General features: G+C 34.1%; 2 protein-coding genes, 1 long non-coding RNA gene and 2 pseudogenes across 10 annotated transcripts; 4 read left to right on the top strand and 1 right to left on the bottom strand.

Annotated features, from left to right (window-relative positions):
• The first annotated feature begins 148 nt into the window (after positions 1–148).
• On the top strand, positions 149–2,568 carry LOC145559103 (monooxygenase 2-like). Its single transcript, XM_081620517.1, has 3 exons — positions 149–793; positions 881–1,027; positions 1,169–2,568. The coding sequence occupies exons 1-3, from the start codon at positions 720–722 to the stop codon at positions 1,236–1,238; spliced, it is 291 nt and encodes a 96-aa protein (XP_081476643.1). The 5' UTR covers positions 149–719; the 3' UTR covers positions 1,239–2,568.
• A 409-nt stretch (positions 2,569–2,977) lies between these two features.
• Positions 2,978–7,472, bottom strand: LOC145559105 (uncharacterized). 3 transcript variants are annotated; one of them, XR_014092668.1, is made up of 6 exons: positions 7,343–7,472; positions 6,954–7,083; positions 6,126–6,230; positions 5,323–5,453; positions 4,197–4,275; positions 2,978–3,700 (listed from the first exon to the last, which is right to left on the bottom strand). It is a non-coding gene; the product is annotated as an uncharacterized LOC145559105 (long non-coding RNA). The 3 variants fall into 3 exon arrangements; XR_014092667.1 differs by having other exon boundaries at positions 2,994–3,113; positions 3,431–4,275; XR_014092666.1 differs by having other exon boundaries at positions 2,978–4,275.
• Positions 7,473–7,609: 137 nt separating this feature from the next.
• LOC145559101 (pentatricopeptide repeat-containing protein At2g21090 pseudogene) lies at positions 7,610–10,232 on the top strand (annotated as a pseudogene). Of its 2 annotated transcripts, none has more exons than XR_014092664.1 (2): positions 7,610–7,759; positions 8,295–10,232. The product of XR_014092664.1 is annotated as a pentatricopeptide repeat-containing protein At2g21090 pseudogene, transcript variant X1 (transcript). The 2 variants fall into 2 exon arrangements; XR_014092665.1 differs by having other exon boundaries at positions 7,618–7,759; positions 8,279–10,232.
• Positions 10,233–15,560: 5,328 nt separating this feature from the next.
• LOC145559100 (uncharacterized) lies at positions 15,561–20,292 on the top strand. Of its 4 annotated transcripts, none has more exons than XR_014092663.1 (9): positions 15,562–15,821; positions 16,040–16,245; positions 16,347–16,920; positions 17,013–17,220; positions 18,084–18,191; positions 18,284–18,430; positions 18,515–18,584; positions 19,317–19,491; positions 19,597–20,045. XR_014092663.1 is itself a non-coding variant. In XM_081620512.1 (9 exons), exons 1-8 carry the CDS (start codon positions 15,577–15,579, stop codon positions 19,391–19,393), a joined length of 1,635 nt encoding a protein of 544 aa, XP_081476638.1. In that variant the 5' UTR covers positions 15,562–15,576; the 3' UTR covers positions 19,394–19,430; positions 20,064–20,292. The 4 variants fall into 4 exon arrangements, 3 of the variants coding, with proteins under 3 accessions (XP_081476641.1, XP_081476638.1, XP_081476640.1); XM_081620512.1 differs by lacking the exon at positions 19,597–20,045 and adding an exon at positions 20,064–20,292 and having other exon boundaries at positions 19,317–19,430; XM_081620514.1 differs by having other exon boundaries at positions 19,317–19,430; positions 19,569–20,045.
• LOC145558106 (monooxygenase 2 pseudogene) lies at positions 19,600–20,987 on the top strand (annotated as a pseudogene).
• Positions 20,988–21,572: the final 585 nt, after the last annotated feature.

Below are 21,572 nucleotides of genomic sequence, written 5' to 3'. Positions count from 1 at the left end.
AATATGGGACGAAAATTCCTAATTTACAGCAGCTACTTTTATTTTTCTAAGGTTCTTTCTGTTTACTCAGTCTTTGTAGATTTAGTAGTAAATTATTCAATTAGAATTTCGAACAAGTGAATTTTGAGAAAATGTTATGGACTTCTGTGGAAGCGTAGAATACTCCGTAAATAAAATTGATACAGAGTAATGAACTAATAAGTTAGCTGAATATTTAACAATTTCAATCGTGGTAATTAAGCTAGATTATAGGAGCAGATTGATATTCAAACATCCAGTTCTGACCATATTTGTAATATAAGCTTAAATTTTATGATCCATTATTTTCTCACCTAATATCACTAGATTAAGATTATGACTTAACTAGTTTAATGGCTCATCAGTCCCACTTGCCTTAACTGGATTAAGTCTCTCTGAAAAAATTGATAGGAAATGAGACAATTGGCTTTGTTAAATGATGTTTAGTATTTAAGATAATAATGTTCTGTAAACTAATAATACAATACAAATTTGCTAGTGCTGATAGATGGCGACCTGGATTAAACCATCTTGTTTGCCAAAGAACGCGTCCAATGTTTCAGTCAAGTTGTGCTAAACTTCCCGGTTAATGTACTGATATAAGTACATACAGGAAATATTGACTTGATCATCTCATATCTATAGGAATTCTTTGAAAGGCCGTCTTTTTTTGCTAATTTGCAAGAAAAGGTACAAGGAAGATGGAAATTGTTTCAGACATCGTGATTGTTGGAGCTGGAATATCTGGTCTTGCTACTGCTTTAGCACTTCACAGGTATATATTGGTACATTATCACTTCAAAGCTTTGTTAACTTCTTCATTTGATTTTTTTTTTTTTTTTTTGCCAATTCTTATTTGCAGGTTGGGAATAAAATGTTTGGTGTTGGAATCAGCAGATGTCCTGAGAGCAGCTGGGATCACTATCACAGTTTGGACTAATGCTTGGAGGGCTTTGGATGCTCTTGGGCTCGGCGATTCACTTAGACAACAGCATGGCCAGCTTGTTGGGTAACTACATATGTGTTTCACTCCACATGTTTAATATGGGATATAGCTGCTAGATTTGTTTCAATTTGATCTGCTTTAATTTCCTAAACTTCGGTCTTATAGCATAAAAGGTCGTGATATCTCTGTAATTGTATGGTGCAGGATATGTTGTTCATCTTTAGTTACAGGAGATTTGATTTCAAATGTTTCATTAACAAGCAAGGGGAAATAGTAAGTTAAAAGTGATCTATAGACTATAGTTTAATCTACCTTTTTATTTCTCTATTGATTCACTTGTATCAAGTTTGGTCTTACTTCTTAGCATTGAAATAATGAACTATGAGAAACTGCAGTGGTGATCATGAAGTTCGATGTGTGAAACGAAAGGTCCTATTAGAAGCGCTTGCAAAAGAATTACCAAGTGACACAATAAGGTATTCCTAAAGGTCATCTCTATTGAAGAATCAGGCTCCTTAAAGCTTGTGTGCCTTGGTGATGGAACTACTCTTAAGACCAAGGTAATAATAACGCCGAACATTTTAATCATCCAAGATTTTCAAAGGCTAAACATAAATTGATAGAATGAATCTTTTAACACCAATACTCCACCATTATATGGCTCCAATTTGATTTCAGAAAACCAACCTTGGATTTTAAGGTTGTCATTGATCTCTAATTTGGTTTCGGAATATAATTGAGATATCAAAAAATGTAGGGAGGATTGTTAAGATGGCTAATTGGTTCTTGATGTCATTTTAAATGAGCAGGTATTGGTTGGGTGTGATGGGGTGAATTCAGTGGTAGCAAAATGGTTAGGATTCAAGAAACCAGCAAAATAATAACAGGAAACTACAAAAAAAACTTTTTTTTTTTTTTTTTTTTTTTGAACTAAAAAAATCCTATTGAAATAAAAGATGATAAATTGGTGGATTTACGTTAATACTCAACATTCGAAATTCTTCTTATACCCCGTATCATACAAGTTAAATGAAGTACTTTAGCTCATCAACTATTTAAATATGATTTAATAAGAGTAAAAGTGGAGGCTAGATGGAGTAGTTTATTCGAGCAATTAAGATTGTAGGTAGAGCAAAGATCAAATAGCATATCTCAATTATATGAGATACACGGACAGTACTGGAAGGGGAAAAGAAACAAAACAGAGACCAAATTCAAAATTCACGCACTCTCATTCTCTCAAATCTCAATCTCTCTCTTCGCTCTTCGCCGCCGCACCGCCACTCGCCGGAGTCGCCGCCGCACCGCCTCGCCGGCTGCTTCATCCGCATACACACACACTCGGCGCTCTTCGACTCTTCTTGCTGCCGGTAAGTTTGTTTTTAAGTTTTTAAATTTGTAAATTATACCCAAATTGTTGAATTGTTGGGTTGAGTACTTGAATTTGTGATTAATTGAGTTAATTATGTAATTTAATCTAGTCAATTAGTGTGTGTTCTATTGTTTTTTGAAATTGTTGATAATTTATCAATTTAGGGAGTTAGGGTTTCTGATTTTTTAGGAATTGAATTGCTGCTTTTTTTTTTTTTTTTTTTTTTTTTTTTTTTTTTTTTTAGGAATTGAAATTGTTTCCTGTAAATTGATAATTTGATATTATAAATTGTTTCCTGTAAATTGATATTATAAATTGACAGTAAAATTGATTAATTGATGATTTCATATTAGAACTTAGGGTTTCTGTTTTTTTTTTTTTTTTTTGGAATTGATTAGTTTGGATAATTGCATATGTGGATTGTAAATTGAAGCATTTGTGGTTTTCTTAATCTAATTGTTAATATAACTTAATTTTCAGAATGAAAAGGAAAAAAATGTGTGATATCACAAGTTTCTTTGGTCCGAAAAATGCATTATGTTTTCTTAATCTAATTGTTAATATAACTTAATATTAGCTTTTTTTTTTTTAATATTCTTGCATTAATTATTGATTAGTAGTCGGTGGCACATCCTCTGGCTTCTGAAGAGAAGTTTTGTACAGAGTATCTGTTGACTTGTCCATTGTTCCATAGATGTAGTCATAGAATGGCATGAAGAGTGAGTAGTTTGTTCGAAAGTAAGTGTGATTAAGTAAGTGTGATGCAGAGAATGAAACCTATAACCACAGAAAAAACTATAATCAAACTGATGCAATTAATAGAAATAAGGGTGAGGCGATTGATAAAAGTAAAATGACATGAAAATAATTATTAGCCTAAATAGTATGCTTTCGAGAAGTTGCTCACACTAAAATGAAAATTTGAGAAACAAAAAATCAAATTATATTCGCACAGTCAAAAGAAAGGAACCCTAAATTTGACTTCACGAAACTTAAAAACTGACCAAATTGAAAGGCAAAGAAAGCCTCAATTCAAGAAATTACGATATTGGAATATAGAGGAGAAGAAAAACCAAAAAAAATTGAGGATTTACCATTAAATAGCTTCAAACAATTGACCGTAAGCCTTCTCCTCCTCTTGTACCTGTTCGATTCTGATTATTACTACACAATCCTTCCCCCAGTTCCACCCTCTATCTCTCTCTAAGCTCATCTCCATAATAAAGATGCTACCTTTAGTGCAGTTCTATAATCCCCAAATATCCACCCCTATATTTCTCAATTCTGAAATCATCCAAATCCATCTTTACCCCACAACCATCACTCTATTTGCAACTAACACCCACCAATAATATCGGATTTTCCTGCAATAATTAGCAATATATAATTGGGGAAAAAATAACAATATTAAAAATTGACAAAAATTAGGAATCAACAAAATTATGAAACTGAAATTACCTAAAAATATGAGTTTGAAGCTCTTGACAAACCCAGAAACAATGCTATTGAAGCTTAGACTGTCAATTTTTGAAAACAAATTTCTTTTTACTATTCTTTCTCATAGTTTTTAGTTTTGTTAATATTATAAAGTCAATTCCCACTATCTCCCCTCCTAATCTCTCCTTTTATCACCTCCTTCTTGTCTTGAATCCTCTCTTAGATTGACATGATTTTGATATTTTGATCTATACAAAACCACAACAGAGCAATGGAAGCATTTATTTCAAAAGATACTTGTGCTTCTAGCATTATTCAAGCAAATAACAGACAGTTCAAACGGGGCTAACATAAAGCACAATAAAGAGGCTAACAGATTAAAAAGATACCTGAGCCATGAAGAATGGGGTTTTGAATTTATACCTGTATTCATAAGTAGCATCGATGCACTCTCAGAGTACTAAATCTGATCCATTTTGCTTCGTTAACTTTTATTGAAACCCTGACACACAAAACAATTTACCAACACAATTTTCATCAAATTTAAATCATAATCACATAAATAGGAGAACTAAAAATAATTTATGAATTGTGACACTATTCACAGCAATAAACCAGCAATACTCTTGATCAAGAGACAGGATTTTCCTCAGTGAGTTTTCTTCACTTGATGTAATATAATGTTCGGTTTCTTTGTTTAAGAAAATAATGTGGAAGTATAGTATAATCTTGGGATCCAATTCTATACATGTCACAAACCCAATCTTGGTATACAATGTGGAATTATTATATGAGCTGCATCCTCTCCTCCCCCTCCTCCCTCTCTCTTCATTTGCTCCATTTTCCTCTCTCTTTCTCACATTAGTTTTTAATGGATTGTATTTTTTAGATCTCTTTGTACTTGATTGTAGTAGAGTCAAATTATACTCTATTTATTTATCCTTCGCAACCTATGCATAGTCACTTTTTTTTCCCTAATCACTCATAAATTGTTATAAATTTTAGCAAGTCTCCTTCTACTTGCTCACCTCCCTCCCTCCACTCTATCTCTCAACTTTCCTCCCTCCCTCCCCCTTCCATATTACTCACCTATCAACCTCTGCCTCCTCCTCTCTAATTCTTCTTTTCTCAATGCTAATTTTATGATTTTGCAAAATTTGGGACTTCTCTTCCTCCCCCCCCCCCCCCCCCCCCCCCCTTTTTCTCTTGTAGTTTTCTTCCCTCTCCTGTTCAGTTTCATAGAAAAAGCATTAGATTGTATCAATGCTTCTACAAAAATAGATCGAGTTCAAACACATTCCAGCCAAAGATAAATGCTACTCTGTGCTTAAGCTCACCGAAACTAATACCATGGCATCTCAATAGAGAAAACAGGTCCTCTAAACATTAATGATTCCTTAGGTATCAGATTCTATTACCAAGAATGCCTCTAGATCATATGAAAAGTGACCTGCAACGTACGAGCAAAGAAAAAAAAAAACATAACACCAGAAAAAACAGAACTCAAACTCAAATTAAACCATCAAAATCAATCAGTATCATTCAATACCTTCTCTCCACGAATAACAACCCCATTTTAATAACCATGTACTTAACTCCACTAAGGTGCAACCCAGTCGGTGCAAGGGTACTGGGCACCTCGAAACCCTTTACAACAGCAGCTATTTCATCTGGATTAAACTGTAATTCCATGGTACACAAACCACATCAATATCATGACCAAGTCCCATTACATCAGAGAACATAAACATATAATAAGAGAAACAAAGTGAAAAAGTAAGCTTTATTTGACTACATTGAGTACAAATTTATGCTACAAACTAACAATGTTGTTCTTGATTTCACATCTGTACAAGGTTGATTTTTACCAGTAAACTGAAACAACAAGACTTGTTACAATTCAAGATCCGAAAAATTCAATGCCAGAAAATCAGTGTTATACTATTGCGGTATTGCCAAATTTGGAAAAGTATCAGTCTGTCTTTGGATATCTGCTGACTCATTCATACCCCTGCTTTCAACCAGCAGAAACTTAAAAATCAATGCTATGCTGTTAAATAGGAAAATTGATGGTATAAATTCAGGGGCAATAACAGTCAGCCAAAGAGCCCTAGAAAATCAAGCCGAGGACCAAAATGTTCAAAAAATGCTATGTGGACCAGCTCACTACCTGAAAATTGACCCGACCAGTTAGGCTCAATCATAGTAGAAATCCTCACTCTGAGAAGTGAGAAGCCTAAACCATGTTGTACCAACTACTCCTTGTTAATTCTGAAAAGATGAGATATTGGGATACTAATCTATACCAAGAACTTGCAGAAACATAAGAAGATAGCGAAGCCTGCTGCTTACATTTGCTCCTGTACAACAACTATAGTTATATAGCAGTAGATATGGAATATAGATTTGATCCGTAGATGATAAATAGATTTCCCTTTTGTTCTGTTAACTCGGTACCTGCAAAAAATTGAGGCACATTTAATTGTGAATATAAGAGTGCTGGAAGAACAAGTACCAACTACAAATTCCACAAATATATCATAAAGGTTTGGTTTAATGAGTGGAAAGTGGGTAAAGTTCTAGCAATTTTAGTATAGTAGACTGTAATCCCAAACTTAACATCAATTAGTTGGAAACCAGGCAAGTCCAGTTGCTATAATACAAGTCTTGTCACATAATAAGTGGTCAGTTAAGATGTTAAATGCCATACATTAAGTCATTAATAACTAATTATTGAACCAATTAACATCAATCAATTCTGGTGGTGGCCGACATTATATATGAGGACTGAGAAGTATACGCAAGATTCATAAAAATAATGATTTATTTTTTGAAAGGATGTTCATTTATGTAATTACCCATGCATTCATCAATCATATAACAATTCCTCCACCCTGCTTATCACACAATTCCATCCCAAATATTTAAATTGTATTAACACAAAATCAAACCAACAATAATTCCTTGATCCAAGCAATTAACAAACACCTAAACAAAACCTAAACCACTATTAAATCAAATGAACAAAACTGAAAACAAAATCAAAGCAAACCCATCAAAGTTATCATCAAAACAATATAATCAATAAAAGGGTTCACATTTAACAATTAAAGGTGAAAGCAGAAACAAGAATTAGAAATGAAAAACCCAAAATCTGGGAAATGAGAAATATATGTATACCTTGACGACCTCGAAAGAGGAAATTGAAAGAGGAAGATGAGGCATAATAGCAGGCGGAGGTGCCATCATCATCATCAATATATCTAACAGAGAAACTCCCGAATTTAATTTTGTAAAATTGAACTGAAACCTGAAATTTGAACATTAATCAATGAAAATCCCCAAAATTACCCACGCATAAACCACAATTTTACAATAAAAGTCACAAATTCAACCCAAAAAACCGAAAATTTACAATCGATAAAGAACGAAAAAAGTCATATGAAACAATTAATTGATTCACAAATGAGATGCAAAAAGCGAGCAGGAAATCAAAAGTAGTAAAAATTCAGATCAAAATTTTACAAGAAATAACAATTCGATAATTTAGGGAAAATCAATGAACTCACCTTAGGAGAGAGAAGAACCGAAACAAAAAACTGAGGAGAGAGAGATTGAAAAGTGATCAAAGAGAGGAAAAGTGTGAGAAAAAGTATAATTTTTCTAAAAAAAATTAAAAAAAAAAAAAAAGAAAAGCAAAAAAGACATAAAAGGGCAAAGTGTAGGCAAATTTCAAGGGTAAAATCGGGTGCACACTATTCATAAGGGAAAAGCAAAAAGTAGAAATTTTCATACCCAATTTGACTTTTAAGGGTTATAGATTTCACTAACAAAGACGCGAGTTTTGCTTCAGCTTATCCCTCTTTCTTGCTCCTTCCTTCCTTCTTATACTGGGGTGGTGAGCCACATCCAACTCTTTTTCCCCCTTTTTCTCTCTCCTCCTCTCTCTAAACCCGTCTCTTTCTTCATCCTACGTTTATTCCCAGGTTAGCCTTTTATCCTATCTCCTTAATTTCTGTTTATTGTTTCGTTTTTTTTGTATTATCCCTGATTATATTCAAAATCATATCTTTATAATGTGATTAGTTTGTTTTAAGATCTGTTTTTTATGGTTTGTAATTGAATGGTCTGGGTTTTTGTTGAATTCTTGTATGTTTATATGCCCATTCGTTTTTAAGGGTTTGTTGAATTTCTGGGATTTTCGTTTGGTGGGTGGGTATTAGATATTTTTTTATTATTTGAGCAAAAATTGATTGATTTCGTATGATATACAGTTGATTTGATGTCTGGGGTTTTCTGGGTTTTTGTTAAGTTTTAGGATTTCGTGCAAAAAGTAATCTTTGGGGATGGAAAATGGGGGTGGGAGCTGTTCATGGGCCTAACGATTCTGGGTTTTTGTTAAATTTTAATAATTGTTCATTTTTATAGTGCACTATATATGATCATTTTCTAATAATGGGTTCATATTTGTATGTGTAAATGTTTATTAATGGTTTAAAAATTAGATCTCTTATTACACAGGATAATTGTATAAGAAAGTAGAAGACATTGATGTATATATGATCTCTGTTACCAAGGGAAACTCAAAGAAGCCGTTAATTCACTCAGCATTTTATCCAGAAAAGGCATACGATTAGACTCAAAAACTTTAATATTGATTTTAGGACAGTGCGCAAAAACTAGGTTGTGCAAAGAAGGAAGATGGGTGCATGTTCATATGATGGCTACTGGTATGAAACGTCCCAGTACTATAGTATCGAATTATCTGATGCGCATGTACTTTGAATGTGGTGATCACATTGATGGACGCAAGGTGTTTGATAAAATGCTTGTGAGAAATGTTTACAGTTGGAATAATGCCCTTTCTGGGTATGCTAAGTTAGGTATGTTAGATGCTGCTAGGAGGATTTTTAACAAGATGACTGAAAGGGATGTCGTGTCGTGGAATACGATGGTGATTGGGTATGCGCAAGAAGGGAAATATGGTGAGGCTATGAGGTTTTATAAGGAGTTTAGAAGGGAGTCTATTGGGTATAATGAGTTTAGTTTTGCTGGTGTTTTGACCATTGGGATCAAGTTGAAGGATGTGGTGTTAACCAGGCAAGCACATTGTCAAGTTTTGGTTGTTGGGTTTCTTCCTAATTTGGTTCTTTCGAGCTCGATTGTAGATGCTTATGCTAAATGTGGATTGATGAGTGATGCAAGGAGATTGTTTGATGAGATGCAGGTTAGGGATATTCCAGCTTGGACTGTATTGATTTCAGGGTATTGTAAGTTGGGTGATATGAAATCAGCCCGAAAATTGTTTAAGGTGATGCCTGCAAAGAATCCTGTTTCGTGGACTGCTATGGTTTCTGGCTATGCTCGGAATAACTTTGGACATGCTGCTTTGAAGTTGTTTCACAAAATGATGATCTCTCGCATTAGACCTGATCAGTTCACTTTCAGTAGCGCGCTTAATGCTTGTGCTATCCTTGCTTCATTGAAGCACGGTAAGCAAATCCATGCTTATATGATACGAACTTGTTTTAGACCTAATATCGTGGTTGTCAGCTCTATCATTGATATGTATTCTAAATGTGGAAGTCTAAAGCTTAGCCAACAAGTTTTTCGCCTGATGGGTATTAAGGAAGATGTTATGTCATGGAACCCCATGATAGGTGCCCTGGCACAACATGGTTATGGCGAGGAGGCAATCAAAGCGTTTGATGAGATGATTCTTTATGGCGTAAGACCAAATAGAGTAACTCTTGTAGTCATTCTCAGTGCATGTAGTCATTCGGGTCTTGTAGATCAGGGGCTTGCTATCTTCGAGTCCATGACGGATGATCATGAAATTTCTCCTGACACGGAGCATTATGCATGCCTAGTTGACCTTTTGGGTAGAGCTGGACGCTTTGATGAGCTGATGAAACAATTGGAAAAAATGCCATGTAAAGATGATGATAGGATATGGAATTCCCTGATTGGTGTCTGTCGAATTCAAGAGAATGTTGAGCTAGGAAAGCGAGCAGCAGAACACCTTATCAAACAAGACCCACATTCTTATGCCCCATATTTATTGCTTTCAAGCATACATGCTGCATCTGGGGAGTGGGAGAGGGTGGAATGGATGAGGCAGCTCATGGATCAAAGATGTGCCAAAAAAGAGCAAGCTAGTAGTTGGGTTGAAACTAACAAGGTTCATCCTCTTAGTGCACGATAGTTTATAGTTCCATGTTAGAACCAATTTTGGCTTCAGCTATAATTTTCATTTGTTGCAAGATAAGGTATAGTAGAACTATACTTGTATTTTAGAATACAGCTTGCGTTTTTATATTTTTTATTTATTTTTGACATCGACGAATACAACTTGCATATATCTTGAATACTTGTGTTTCACTGTAATCAGGGTTGCATATGATCCAGGTTTAACCCGATTTGTTAAAATTTTAATGGATAAATTTGTTCTTCATTGAATTCTTGAGCTGACTGATATCATCTATGATATTTAATTGAACATGATTTATGTTCTAATGTCTTACCACATCCAACTGCTAGTCAAAACTTTTGGGTCTAATCATAGTTGGTGTACCAACTAAAGCAGGGAAAGACAAAGATAGTCATAAATAATGGTATGAAAGTATGATAAAGAAACTTATGCCTATATTTGAATCAAATCAAACTAATAACTAGAAGCCTATAATTACTCAATTTTAGTAATTCACAATTAATCTGTCCAAGTGATTAGATAAGATCATGATACCTTGCTGCATCATATAAAAGAATAATTGATATTCTGAAATACAGATTAATAGAGTAGAAACAGAGATTGCTTGGATTCGGATTAGTTAGACAAGAGTTAAGTCGTTAGGAGACACCGTAGCCACATATATATAATGCCGTGATTGATGCCATCTTACTATGATTGACGACTACGTAGCATACTGGTATTCGAGGTGTGATAGACATAAATACATAATGCTATTCACGTATCCAAATATCCTAGTGGCTAGTGTCACATTTGGATAAGGGTTCTTATGAATTCAACTCAGTTGGTAGTAACAATGCATTGGCCTTTCACATCCCTGATTATAGGATCAAATTTTATCCTGGGAAGGAGAGGGAGTATGGTTAGATTGAAATTTAGGTGGTTTGGTCATATTGTAACGAAAAGGTCAAAAACTAATATGGATTATATATGGATTGTTAGCTTAACACTAATTTAATGTATATTCTGAATCTGTTCAGAATTATTTGATGAGTAAATGTCAAAAAATTTTGAAAAAACTACGGAGTAATAAATAAGATCTTTTGATTTTGATTTGGTTTATTGATTACTTAGGAAGGGCTAATCCATAAAAGCGACAAACAGCAAAGAAGAAACCCAACTAACACAACAAAAAGACAGGTGGATCAACACTAGGAAATATCCTTGGATCATATTACTCCACCAATAATACATAATTACAGCTTATAAGTCCTCTTTTTCAAGCATTTAATAGTATTAATTAACACGTTCCAATCAGTTGATCAAAATAATGAATAATAAGACTCATTCCCAAATTAACTAAGCTTTCAGACTCCTTTTTTAATCCTTGCTGTACTGGAAAAAACTAATTCCGAACTAACAAATTTACATATATATATGTTGTCTAACCTGTACTAGTCTATGACAAACGCAGACAGAAGAAGAGGGACAAGAACTTTATTCATAAAAAGGGAGAGAGGCAGAGGGTGAGGAAGAAGGTCAGGATCACCATTCGCAGGTTCGCCGATCTACTCTTTGATCGTTAACAAATGGGTGGTCATATCTCAAGGCAGATTGAGAAGCGGAAATCATTATCAACAGAGAAGAAAACATTAGTTGAATTGAATGAAAGTTGTGGGTGTGAAAGTTGTGCCGTTCAATTAAATGGGGGGCTTTGCAGATTCAACACCATTTCAAATTGGTGCTTCTTTCGAAACAATGGTGATTTCAGATATAATTAAAGAGTCACAAATTTACCGGAAAATTAACTCCGGCGAAGATGGTGGAAAACTCCGTCGCCGGCGAAGAGATCCCGAAATCTGGGTCAAAGTGTTATTTTGGAGGGACTTTTAATTCTGTGTCCATGTGTTTAATGCTTGGACTGTTTTGACTCAAAGGTATGGGCTAATGTTTCATTATTTTGGATTCATATCTTAAGGCCCAAAATATGAACTTGAGTAATATTTTACAAGTAAATAAGGCTGGCCAGCCCACATGAAGATGGTTTAATTTAGAAACCTCAACATTTGGCCAATTGGGTTAAGACTTTTTCATTGTCAATTTTAAAAAGGGTTTTAAGGCCCTGAGTATTAACTAAGCCTTTAAAATTATTTTCTAAAGTAACATTAATTTAGGAATACATGTCAAAATCACTCGTTGGACCGTGTAATTAATGTATAATTTAATTTAATATTTTTGGTTTTTGTTATTTTATCCAACACCCTCATAGCGTTTTACCATAAAATTATAATGGTGTTGCATTAAGATAACTTGAAGTTGGAAGAGAAGCTTTAACCATTTGAGATACCCCTCCCTCTCTAATTCTCTGCTTATTTCTTTAATTTGTATGATAATCGCTACCTTACAATGTACCTAGACCTTAGGAATACTTGGTGAATAAGCCCTTCACTTGATTCTTTCTCTTAAGACTAGACTCTTAGTATCACAATAATTCTCTCTTAAGACTAGACTCTTATCACAATAATATCATATATTCTCAAAATATCATATCAATATACGGTCATTCATTTTTATTTTATTTTTTTACGGTAATATACATTCATTCTTGTAACCAATATACTTCCTCCGTTTTTAGTTGCATCACTTCGCCAATTGCGGACTCTTAAACAATTTTTTGAGATCGGTGAAAGAGATACATAGATTTTAAAGGAGAGAAATATATGAAGTTTATAAACTAAAAAGGATAACGATGCAACTAATTTAAAACTTCCGTTTTAAAAAATAATGCAACAAAAAAGAAAAAAAAGCGAACAAAGTATATCTTCACCACGCACTAGTCCACCACCCCCCCCCCACAAGATTTAGATAGAAGAATGGAATATACTTCTAATAAAGTATATAAATCTCATGCTTCCAAGTTAATCATGAAAAAAAGATGTTTACTAATAAAGGCTCATAAATCATTCATTCTTCAATTTCTAGGTCACATGGCATGTACATAGCTTCCCAAGTGGGTTAGGGAGGTCCATAGGAGAAACCAATATCAAATTAATTATTAGTTGCCAAGCGCAAGAAACAAGCAAAAGCTAGCCAACGCAAGGAAATAATTCCTCTTCAAGACTTTGTTTGAATTATTTCTAACTAGTGACCTCTAAATTGTGGTCCATGTAATTTTGTTTCTTACCCTACATAACTCACATATATTGATATTACTGTCACAAATGTGCACGTGAGAGACCATATAAAACAACTATGTTACCTCATTATGATGTATATCAAGAAAATATAATCTTTTCTTATGTCTCCAAAAGCATCTATTTTCACTTATATCAACATTAAGTCATCAACAAGCATCAAAATTCTTAATTAGCCAACTTATTTTGTTAGAAAGATAAGATAGAATTGAACGTTTACTAGTACAACATTACTAATTTTGATGAACTATTAAGTCAATATAGAATTACAACAATCACAACTAGTGTATTACCACCCCATACAAATAATATGATAATAATGATAAAAAATCATTGTGTGAGACGATAAATATAAAGGAAAATCTATAGTAGCTGTCTAGTTGATTGGGTTTCTCCTTATTACCTTGATGTAAAAATTGAATGATGAGTCTGAACGTAAATCGAGATTTTAAGTCTTACATTTTTTGCTATCAATTTCATATAGTGGGTTTCAAATTTTAGGCAATGTGTTGCAAATCATGAATCCAAACATTAGTTCAATTAAATGGGTCAATTAGATGATTTTATGTACCTGTTATTTAACGAAATGTATTAAATGACAATGTATTGAAATGGTAATTGAAGTTCATTTTTATATTGATATTGTGTTTATATTTACAATAATATATGTTCATTTACATATGGGTAAATGTTCATTCACATATATATGCAGATAATTATTTTAATAGATGTTTATTTAAATTTTATTAAATGTTCAATTGCACATTAAAAGATATTCATTCAAGTTTAATAATTGTTCATTTTTTATGTTGTAAAATGTTATTTGAATATTAATACCACACATTAAAATAAGAGACGATGTTCATTTTAATAGACAAATTTTGACATTTTGGAAGCTAAATAAATGCTTATTTCTATTTTATGAATTTCATTTTAATATTGGTAGCTAGATGATACAAAACATCTAGTATGTAAATTATATTTCTAATATTGATTGCTCTTCCTTATGAAAAGTAAACAAGTCGTTAATGATCAATGATACAAAATTCAATGCTCATATTAGAAAAGCAATATGTTCATAAACAAAAAACCTAAATGTTCAAACCGACTTCGTGATAGTCTTTCGACTGCCCAAACAATAATGTTCACTTTCGTGTTTATGAAACAATTACATATAATAGTATAGCTATATGGAAATGCATTATTATTGCAATTAAATTGAATTTATTTTATATTGGAATTTTTTTTTAACAACTCTTTATTTATATAAATACAATTCTAAGATGTATGTATTTGCATACATCTTACTATAAAACTTACACATGGCTATTGAAATGAAAATTTCATGATACAAAAATGAACATATGTTGAAACATGAATAAACAAAAATGTACATTGGATGATGCAATAGTTCTAATAATAAAAATGATTTAAACGCAACAATCCATATAAATAAATTTGCTCTCATTTTTATTGGTAAAATATTCTTAAAATTCAATTCATAAAATATATTAATTTGAACAAAAACTCTTATATAAAAATGAACATTTAATGATTTATAAATGCACATTTACCAATACAGAAATGAACATATTACAAAAAATTTATAGAAAATTCATAAATGAAAAGGGGCGGGGGCGGGGCTCGCGCGGACGGGGGGTGCAGGCAGTGTTCCCTGCCGTAGAGTGTAGGTAAAAATTTGTACTTAGAGGCTCTAATTCAGCCAAATGCACTAATATGGCCCATAATTGCCCATAACTACATATACCCCTCAAGTGGCCAAAGGTAAAGAGGTCACTCTTATCATCTAAGATGACCATACTCCTCCACTCTCTCTCCTAAACTCCTCTCAAGCATTGTTTGGCTACTAACGTGGGCGTCAGAAGCTCCGCCCCGGGGCTCGGGGTTTATTTTGCAGGTCCATTTAAGGCCCAAATCCGAGGTTCTCAGGCACCCCTTCGAGGCCCGATTAGCTCATATTTTACCGAAACACCTTGTAAGCTGTAAAATTAAAATTTTCTTGTCACATGAAACTCACGATAAATATGTGGGTGAATTACGAGTTAAATCAAAATACACTCTCATGTTTCAAGCTTCACACTAGTTAAGTAGTTATGTTCCATACTCTATATATTCCTTATTTGTTGAAGCTACCATATAAGTGTTTTTTTTTTTCTAATTTTTTTTATTGATTTATTTTTTAACGATAACCAAAAAATACAAATTTTTATATGTGACTGGCCACACTGTGTAGCTGAACTGTTGAAGTTACTTTGTTACTAGTGTTTTAGGGTCTGTTCACATTTACTTAATTTTTGTTTATTTCAGCTTCAATTAGTTCAGTTCAGCTCTAATCAATTCAGTTCAGCTCCTAATTTTCCTCTCTTATAAAATATTCATTTCTGCTCAGTCAGTTCAGATGGGGAGCAAGAAGAGGAAACGCGGTGGCGGCGGCGGTGGCGGTGGCGAGAGGCGAAGCATTCATCCTCGTAACAGATACGCTGATAATCCTCCTGATTTCTCTCTCCTCGCTTTTCTTTATCCCTCGTTTTCTTCCTTCGTTTTCTACTCTCGTGACGGTCGACCCAGAATTGATTGGACTGATTTCAATGCAACTCGTGAACTCACCCGCGTCCTCCTTCTCCATGACCACCCTCTCAATTGGTACTTTCTTTATTTCATCTCCTTATTCTTCATTATATAGACTTTCATATATGTAATTTGTTTCTGGGTTTTTCTTCAAATGCTTGAATTTTATTACCTTGCCTTGTGAATTTGGTTTCTGGGTTGTTGTGATTATCTTACAAATTGCTTAAATTTGTCATGTTTGATTGAATTACTGTATGCCTGGATTTGATTTGGGATAAATGATGGTATTTTAGGTGGATTCCTGATGGGCAGTTGTGCCCAACTGTTCCCAATAGGTCAAATTACATACATTGGATTGAGGATCTTTTAGCATCTGATTTTATTGAGAAAAACAATGTTGATGGAGCTAAAGTAAGAGGCTTTGATATTGGAACTGGGGCAAATTGTATTTACCCTCTTCTTGGTGCATCTCTTTTAGGTTGGAGTTTTGTTGGCTCAGGTAGTCTTTTTAGTATCCAGCAATTAACCTGTTTAAGTCTTTTCTTGTTGAAATATTAGTATGCATATGTCTAATTTGAACTTTACTGTATTCGAGTGTAGATGTAACTGATGTAGCCTTAGAGTGGGCGGAGAAAAATGTTAAAAGTAATCCACATATATCGGAACTGATTGAAATTAGAAGGGTTGAGGTTGCTGGACCTGCCAATGATTGTGAAACCTTACATTTAGATGGTAATAAGACAAGTGGTGATTGCCAAGAGAAGGAAGATGTTGATGATTTGACCAAACATGAAACGAGAGATCTTGATGAACCTGCTGTTATTGATCCTGAGGGTGAATTGGATATCGTGCACTCAGTAAATGGCGAAGAAGTGGAAGGTTTGGATGAAAGGAGGGATGATGAAGCTAAGGCTCAGTCCTTGAGTCCTCCTGATGAACCCAAAATAGACAAAGGTTATCATGGGCCACCTATCCTTCTTGGTGTAGTTAAAGAAGGAGAAAAATTTGATTTTTGTATGTGCAACCCTCCATTCTTTGAAAGCATGGAGGAAGCAGGACTGAATCCAAAAACTTCGTGTGGTGGGACGCCAAAAGAGATGGTCTGCCCTGGCGGAGAGGGGGCTTTTATCAGTCGCATTATTGAAGATAGTGTCGCGCTAAAGCAGTCATTTCGGTACAGAAATTTTTCTATGGGTTAGTTTCATCATGATTAATGTTTTCAGGTGGTGATTTTGTGAATGTTGTCTGATCCACATTTGCTTGCAGGTGGTACACTTCAATGCTTGGGAAAAAGTCAAACCTTAAGTTTCTGATGTCAAAGCTCCGGGAAGTGGGAGTCACCATTGTGAAAACTACTGAATTTGTCCAGGGTCAGACTTCTCAATGGGGACTTGCTTGGTCTTTCATGCCTCCAGCCAAAATTTTGGTTTCCTCTCATGTGAGGGGTAATAGTAGTCCATCCTTCATGCTCGAGGTATGCCTCATGACTCTGTTGTTTGGTCTTTGAAAGTTTTTGAGTAATAAGTATAGGAGTTGTACATTTTTTCCCATTAAAATCATTCTATTTTTTATTAAATTGCTAGCAGATATTGGAAGGTAATTTTCTACATGACCTTACTTAAGGAAGCAAACAAATACTCCCTTTCATTATTCAATGATTCTTATTAGCTTCGGTATCAAGATGTCTGGTTGGTTTGGGTGATTAGAATATCTAAGCTACTTATGAAACCCAAGGTTTATGGATTGTTTACATCTTTCTAAGGGATCATTGTTTATTTATTTATTTACCTAACCTACTCTGTTTACATAGGAATATTACTAATGCTGTTCTTCCTATTCAATGGTTATGGTTTGCACATGTCTATTATCATCTTCGGAAGTTCAGATGTACTCTTTCGTCATGTCTGAATCTTCTCTTCTTTACTTCCAATTTTCCGAACACACTATTTATTTTGGTTAAGTACTATGGTAAATGAATTCTTTCTTACTGGAACTAAAATGAGTGTTTAACTTCAGATAAAAAGATTTTTAATCAGGAATGCATCTCAGTAGATTACAATTTACATTATATCTGCTTATGTTTTATGGTTGCCATATGGAAATACACTATAATCTCAGATTATTTATTTATGGTGATGTGATGTTAAGCTATTCTATTATCTAATTTATTTTAAGCAGTGTATTCTATATTTCTTTGGACATTGGTAGGAAATTAGGGAGTAACTTTTTTTTGGTGTCACACCCATTTTCCCCCAGGAAGCTGGTTGTTCCCTTTTCATAAGGTGTTTTGGTACTGCCAGTCTACACATCTGATTTAGAGTTTTCTGGAATTTTCAGGGTCTCCAGCATCAAACCAGTGCCTTTGATGTTTTGCAGTCTGTGGAATCCTTTTTCAGCTACTTTGGTGTATCCTGCAAATGCAATGATTCATCATTTACTGTTGAAGTGAGTTTATGCATTACCATTGTGTCTATTTACTTTTTTCCATTGTGTCAATGTCAAACTGCACTTTAATGTTGACACTTCTCTATGCTTAGGTAAGTGCAACAAATGATCATTGTGACACTATGTTGAAGACTGATGTCAAAAATCTTGACGAGGCTTCTACTTGCTTGCGTGTGGCTGAAATATCGAGGAGTGCAAATTGTTCAAATAGTCCAGTAAACTTATCTTTTCGCGTCTTGGTATGACTTGAACTTCAGAAATGGTTATGGATTTTTCAGAACTGACACTTGTAATATACAAGTAATTTATTTTTTTGTCACAAGGTCTTCCAGCACATCCCTGGTACACTCCTGGTGAAAGCATCATTAAAGCCGGGAGATAATACACTCGCAGGTAGTAGCTTCCTTGTTCATCTTTTTTAGATCATTCCCTATTAAAAATCTTCCTTGAGAACTTGCTTTTCAATTTTTTTTTTTTGTAATTTTTTTGTTTTTCTATGTTTTGCTTATTAAGCAACTTTCCTCATTTTAGGTCTTTTTGAAAGATTTCTATCTTAATTTGAAACCGTACATATGAGTTTTGTGATGTGATCAATCGTTGATAATGGCTCTCTCACCACTTGTACTGTTGACCTTCTGTACATAATTACATATGTTGTGAGTCTTGTGACCCTTGACACTTTTCTTCTCATTCTACCTTGACAGTAAAATTTTCAAAATTCCATTTATTTATAAAGAATGGTGCATATTTTATCATTTTGTACAGAAACTGGTGTTCCCTCTGAATTCCTCTAACGTATATTGTCAAGTAGTGAAGAGTTCAGAGACTGGATGATGTTACACATGTGACTGATTTCATACAAAGTCATAACTTGAGGGAATACCAATAATTTATGTATACCTTTATATGAATGTACAATTGTACATTAACAAGTTCATGGCATAGCATCCCCGATCCCCACTAGCAACAAGAAAGCTTGAGCCTTTTGTGTATAACCTATTCCTGTGTCGGTAACAAGTTTTGAGGATTCGTGAAGAAATTACATACATGCTTGTGAATATAAATTTGTGGGAAGTAATGAAGTATGCCTACTCATGCTTTTGCTTCATATGGATTTTGTTGCAGGAATATTTACAACTGTGTTTCAACAATTGGAAGAATTTTTGAAACACAAATTTTGCAGGAAGAAGGCTCGTGTCTAACCCTTTGCATTGAGGATGATGTCAGTTATGGCCTATGGTTAGTGTTAAAACATACCTAGAAGTGCAAAGCTGTGCTCTTTTATTTTGTTGCCTATTAGGTAATGTATTATTCTGCGTAAATGATTGGCCATTGTGTAGTTATTTTTTTTCCCCTCCCTTTTCTGGTATGTTACAGTTGACTGGTTATAAATAAACCTTTACAGAGCATGAGGGAGGTATATTATGAATCATGATATGGCTTGATTCCATGTTTGAACATATGCTCAAACCTCGAGCCGGTGGCGACCTTCAGAAATTGGAACAGCTTATGAAGCTATGACCCTGATTACGTTACTTGGGCTATGAAGAGTAGATAAATTTATTTTTGTATTATTTTTTGTGTGCAATGACACATAAGATAAAGCTAGAATGTCAAATGCTGTCATTTCAATGCACATTCAAATGACACTCTGAAGTCTAAACTGGTCTTTAAGAAGAGTGTATTTGGATTAAGTCAAGGAAACTTATTAATTATTGAAACTTATTTTCATCAGTATTATTTTGAAATAGACATTCTTGTCCCCTGTATTTCCTTAATTACATGGTTTAATCTAAGATATGAGGATATATAATGAAGTTAATATCATGGCTAACAGGCTTCTAATGTTGTTTACACCAATTACACAAACAGGTGTTGTTGGGGTGTGATGGAGTGAATTCAGTGGTCGGAAAGTGGCTTGGATTCAAGAAACCGTCATTGCCTGGAAGATCGGCTGTAAGAGGTTGTGCATACTATAAGGATGGCCATGGTTTTGAGCCTAAATTTCATCAGTTGGTGGGAAATGGTGTTAGATATGGCATCGTTCCCTGCGATGACACTGCTGTTTATTGGTTTTTGACCTGGTCTCCATCTTCTGAAGGTATACAAATCATGATTAGTAACAAGTTATATAATGAAGTCACTGCTGTTAATTATAGCCTATATACTCAAAGTGCATTATACCATTATGAAATTTTGTAATTCCAAACCAAAGATTTGAATAAAAAAACTGAGACTTAAAATATGACTGATTTAACAGAAAACAAAAATCTGCAAGAAGCTGATCAACTGAAGCTGAAGCAATTTGTGCTAAGTAAACTTGGGAAGGTGCCTGACCAAATAAAGGCTGTGATAGAAGACACGAAAGTTGAAGAAATCGTATGTTCTCCACTAGGATATAGGCCTCCATGGGAGATCCTATATGGAAACATAAGCAAAGACAATGTATGTGTAGCAGGTGATGCATGCCACCCTATGACACCAGACCTAGGCCAGGGAGGGTGTTCTGCTCTAGAAGACGGGGTCATTCTAGGAAGATGCCTCGCTGATGCCTTGGTAAATCGTGAAAATGAGGATCAACATCAGAGGATAAAGAACGGGCTACAAAACTACGCGAAGATGAGGAGATGGAGAGTGTTTGACCTCATTAGTACAGGGTATATGCTTGGTTGGATACAGGAGTTTGATTGGTTTGGTATGAGGATTATAAGAGAGAAATTTCTTTCTGCATATCTTTCAGGGTTGTTTCTTAAGAAGGCTGATGTTGATCCTAGACAACTTGTGCTCGAATATTAAAGCTCATGAATAAGTACTTTAGTTACTCCTCTTTCAACATTAATCAATATATAAGCTCAAAAAAATATGGGATGAAAATTCCTAATTTACAGCAGCTACTTTTATTTTTCTAAGGTTCTTTCTGTTTACTCAGTCTTTGTAGATTTAGTAGTAAATTATTCAATTAGATTTTCGAACAAGTGAATTTTGAGAAAATGTTATGGACTTCTGTGGAAGCGTAAATAAAATTGATACAGAGTAATAAACTGATAAGTTAGCTGAATATTTAACAATTTCAATCGTGGTGATTAAACTAGATTATAGGAGCAGATTGATATTCAAACATCCAGTTCTGACCATATTTGTAATATCAGCTTAAATTTTATGATCCATTATTTTCTCACCTAATATCACTAGATTAAGATTATGACTTAACTAGTTTAATGGCTCATCAATCCCACTTGCCTTAATTGGACTAGTCTCTCTGAAAAAATTGATAGGAAATGAGACAATTGGCTTTGTTTAATGATGTTTAGTATCTAAGATAATAATGTTCTGTAGACTAATAATACAATACAAATTTGCTAGTGCTGATAGATGGCGACC

This window comes from Chenopodium album, chromosome 9, assembly GCF_948465745.1.
Source record: "Chenopodium album chromosome 9, dcCheAlbu1.1, whole genome shotgun sequence".
Lineage (NCBI taxonomy): Eukaryota > Viridiplantae > Streptophyta > Magnoliopsida > Caryophyllales > Amaranthaceae > Chenopodium > Chenopodium album.
This window is presented reverse-complemented; position numbering and strand designations above follow the sequence as displayed.

Coding starts and splice junctions, on each gene's coding strand:
- LOC145559103 (XM_081620517.1), top strand. CDS start 720: ATGGAAATTGTTTCAGACATCGTGATTGTTGGAGCTGGAATATCTGGT. Junction 794..880: donor ACTGCTTTAGCACTTCACAG/GTATATATTGGT, acceptor TCTTATTTGCAG/GTTGGGAATAAAATGTTTGG. Junction 1,028..1,168: donor CAGCATGGCCAGCTTGTTGG/GTAACTACATAT, acceptor TGTATGGTGCAG/GATATGTTGTTCATCTTTAG.
- LOC145559100 (XM_081620512.1), top strand. CDS start 15,577: ATGGGGAGCAAGAAGAGGAAACGCGGTGGCGGCGGCGGTGGCGGTGGC. Junction 16,246..16,346: donor TTGGAGTTTTGTTGGCTCAG/GTAGTCTTTTTA, acceptor ATTCGAGTGTAG/ATGTAACTGATGTAGCCTTA. Junction 17,221..18,083: donor GTCCATCCTTCATGCTCGAG/GTATGCCTCATG, acceptor TGGAATTTTCAG/GGTCTCCAGCATCAAACCAG.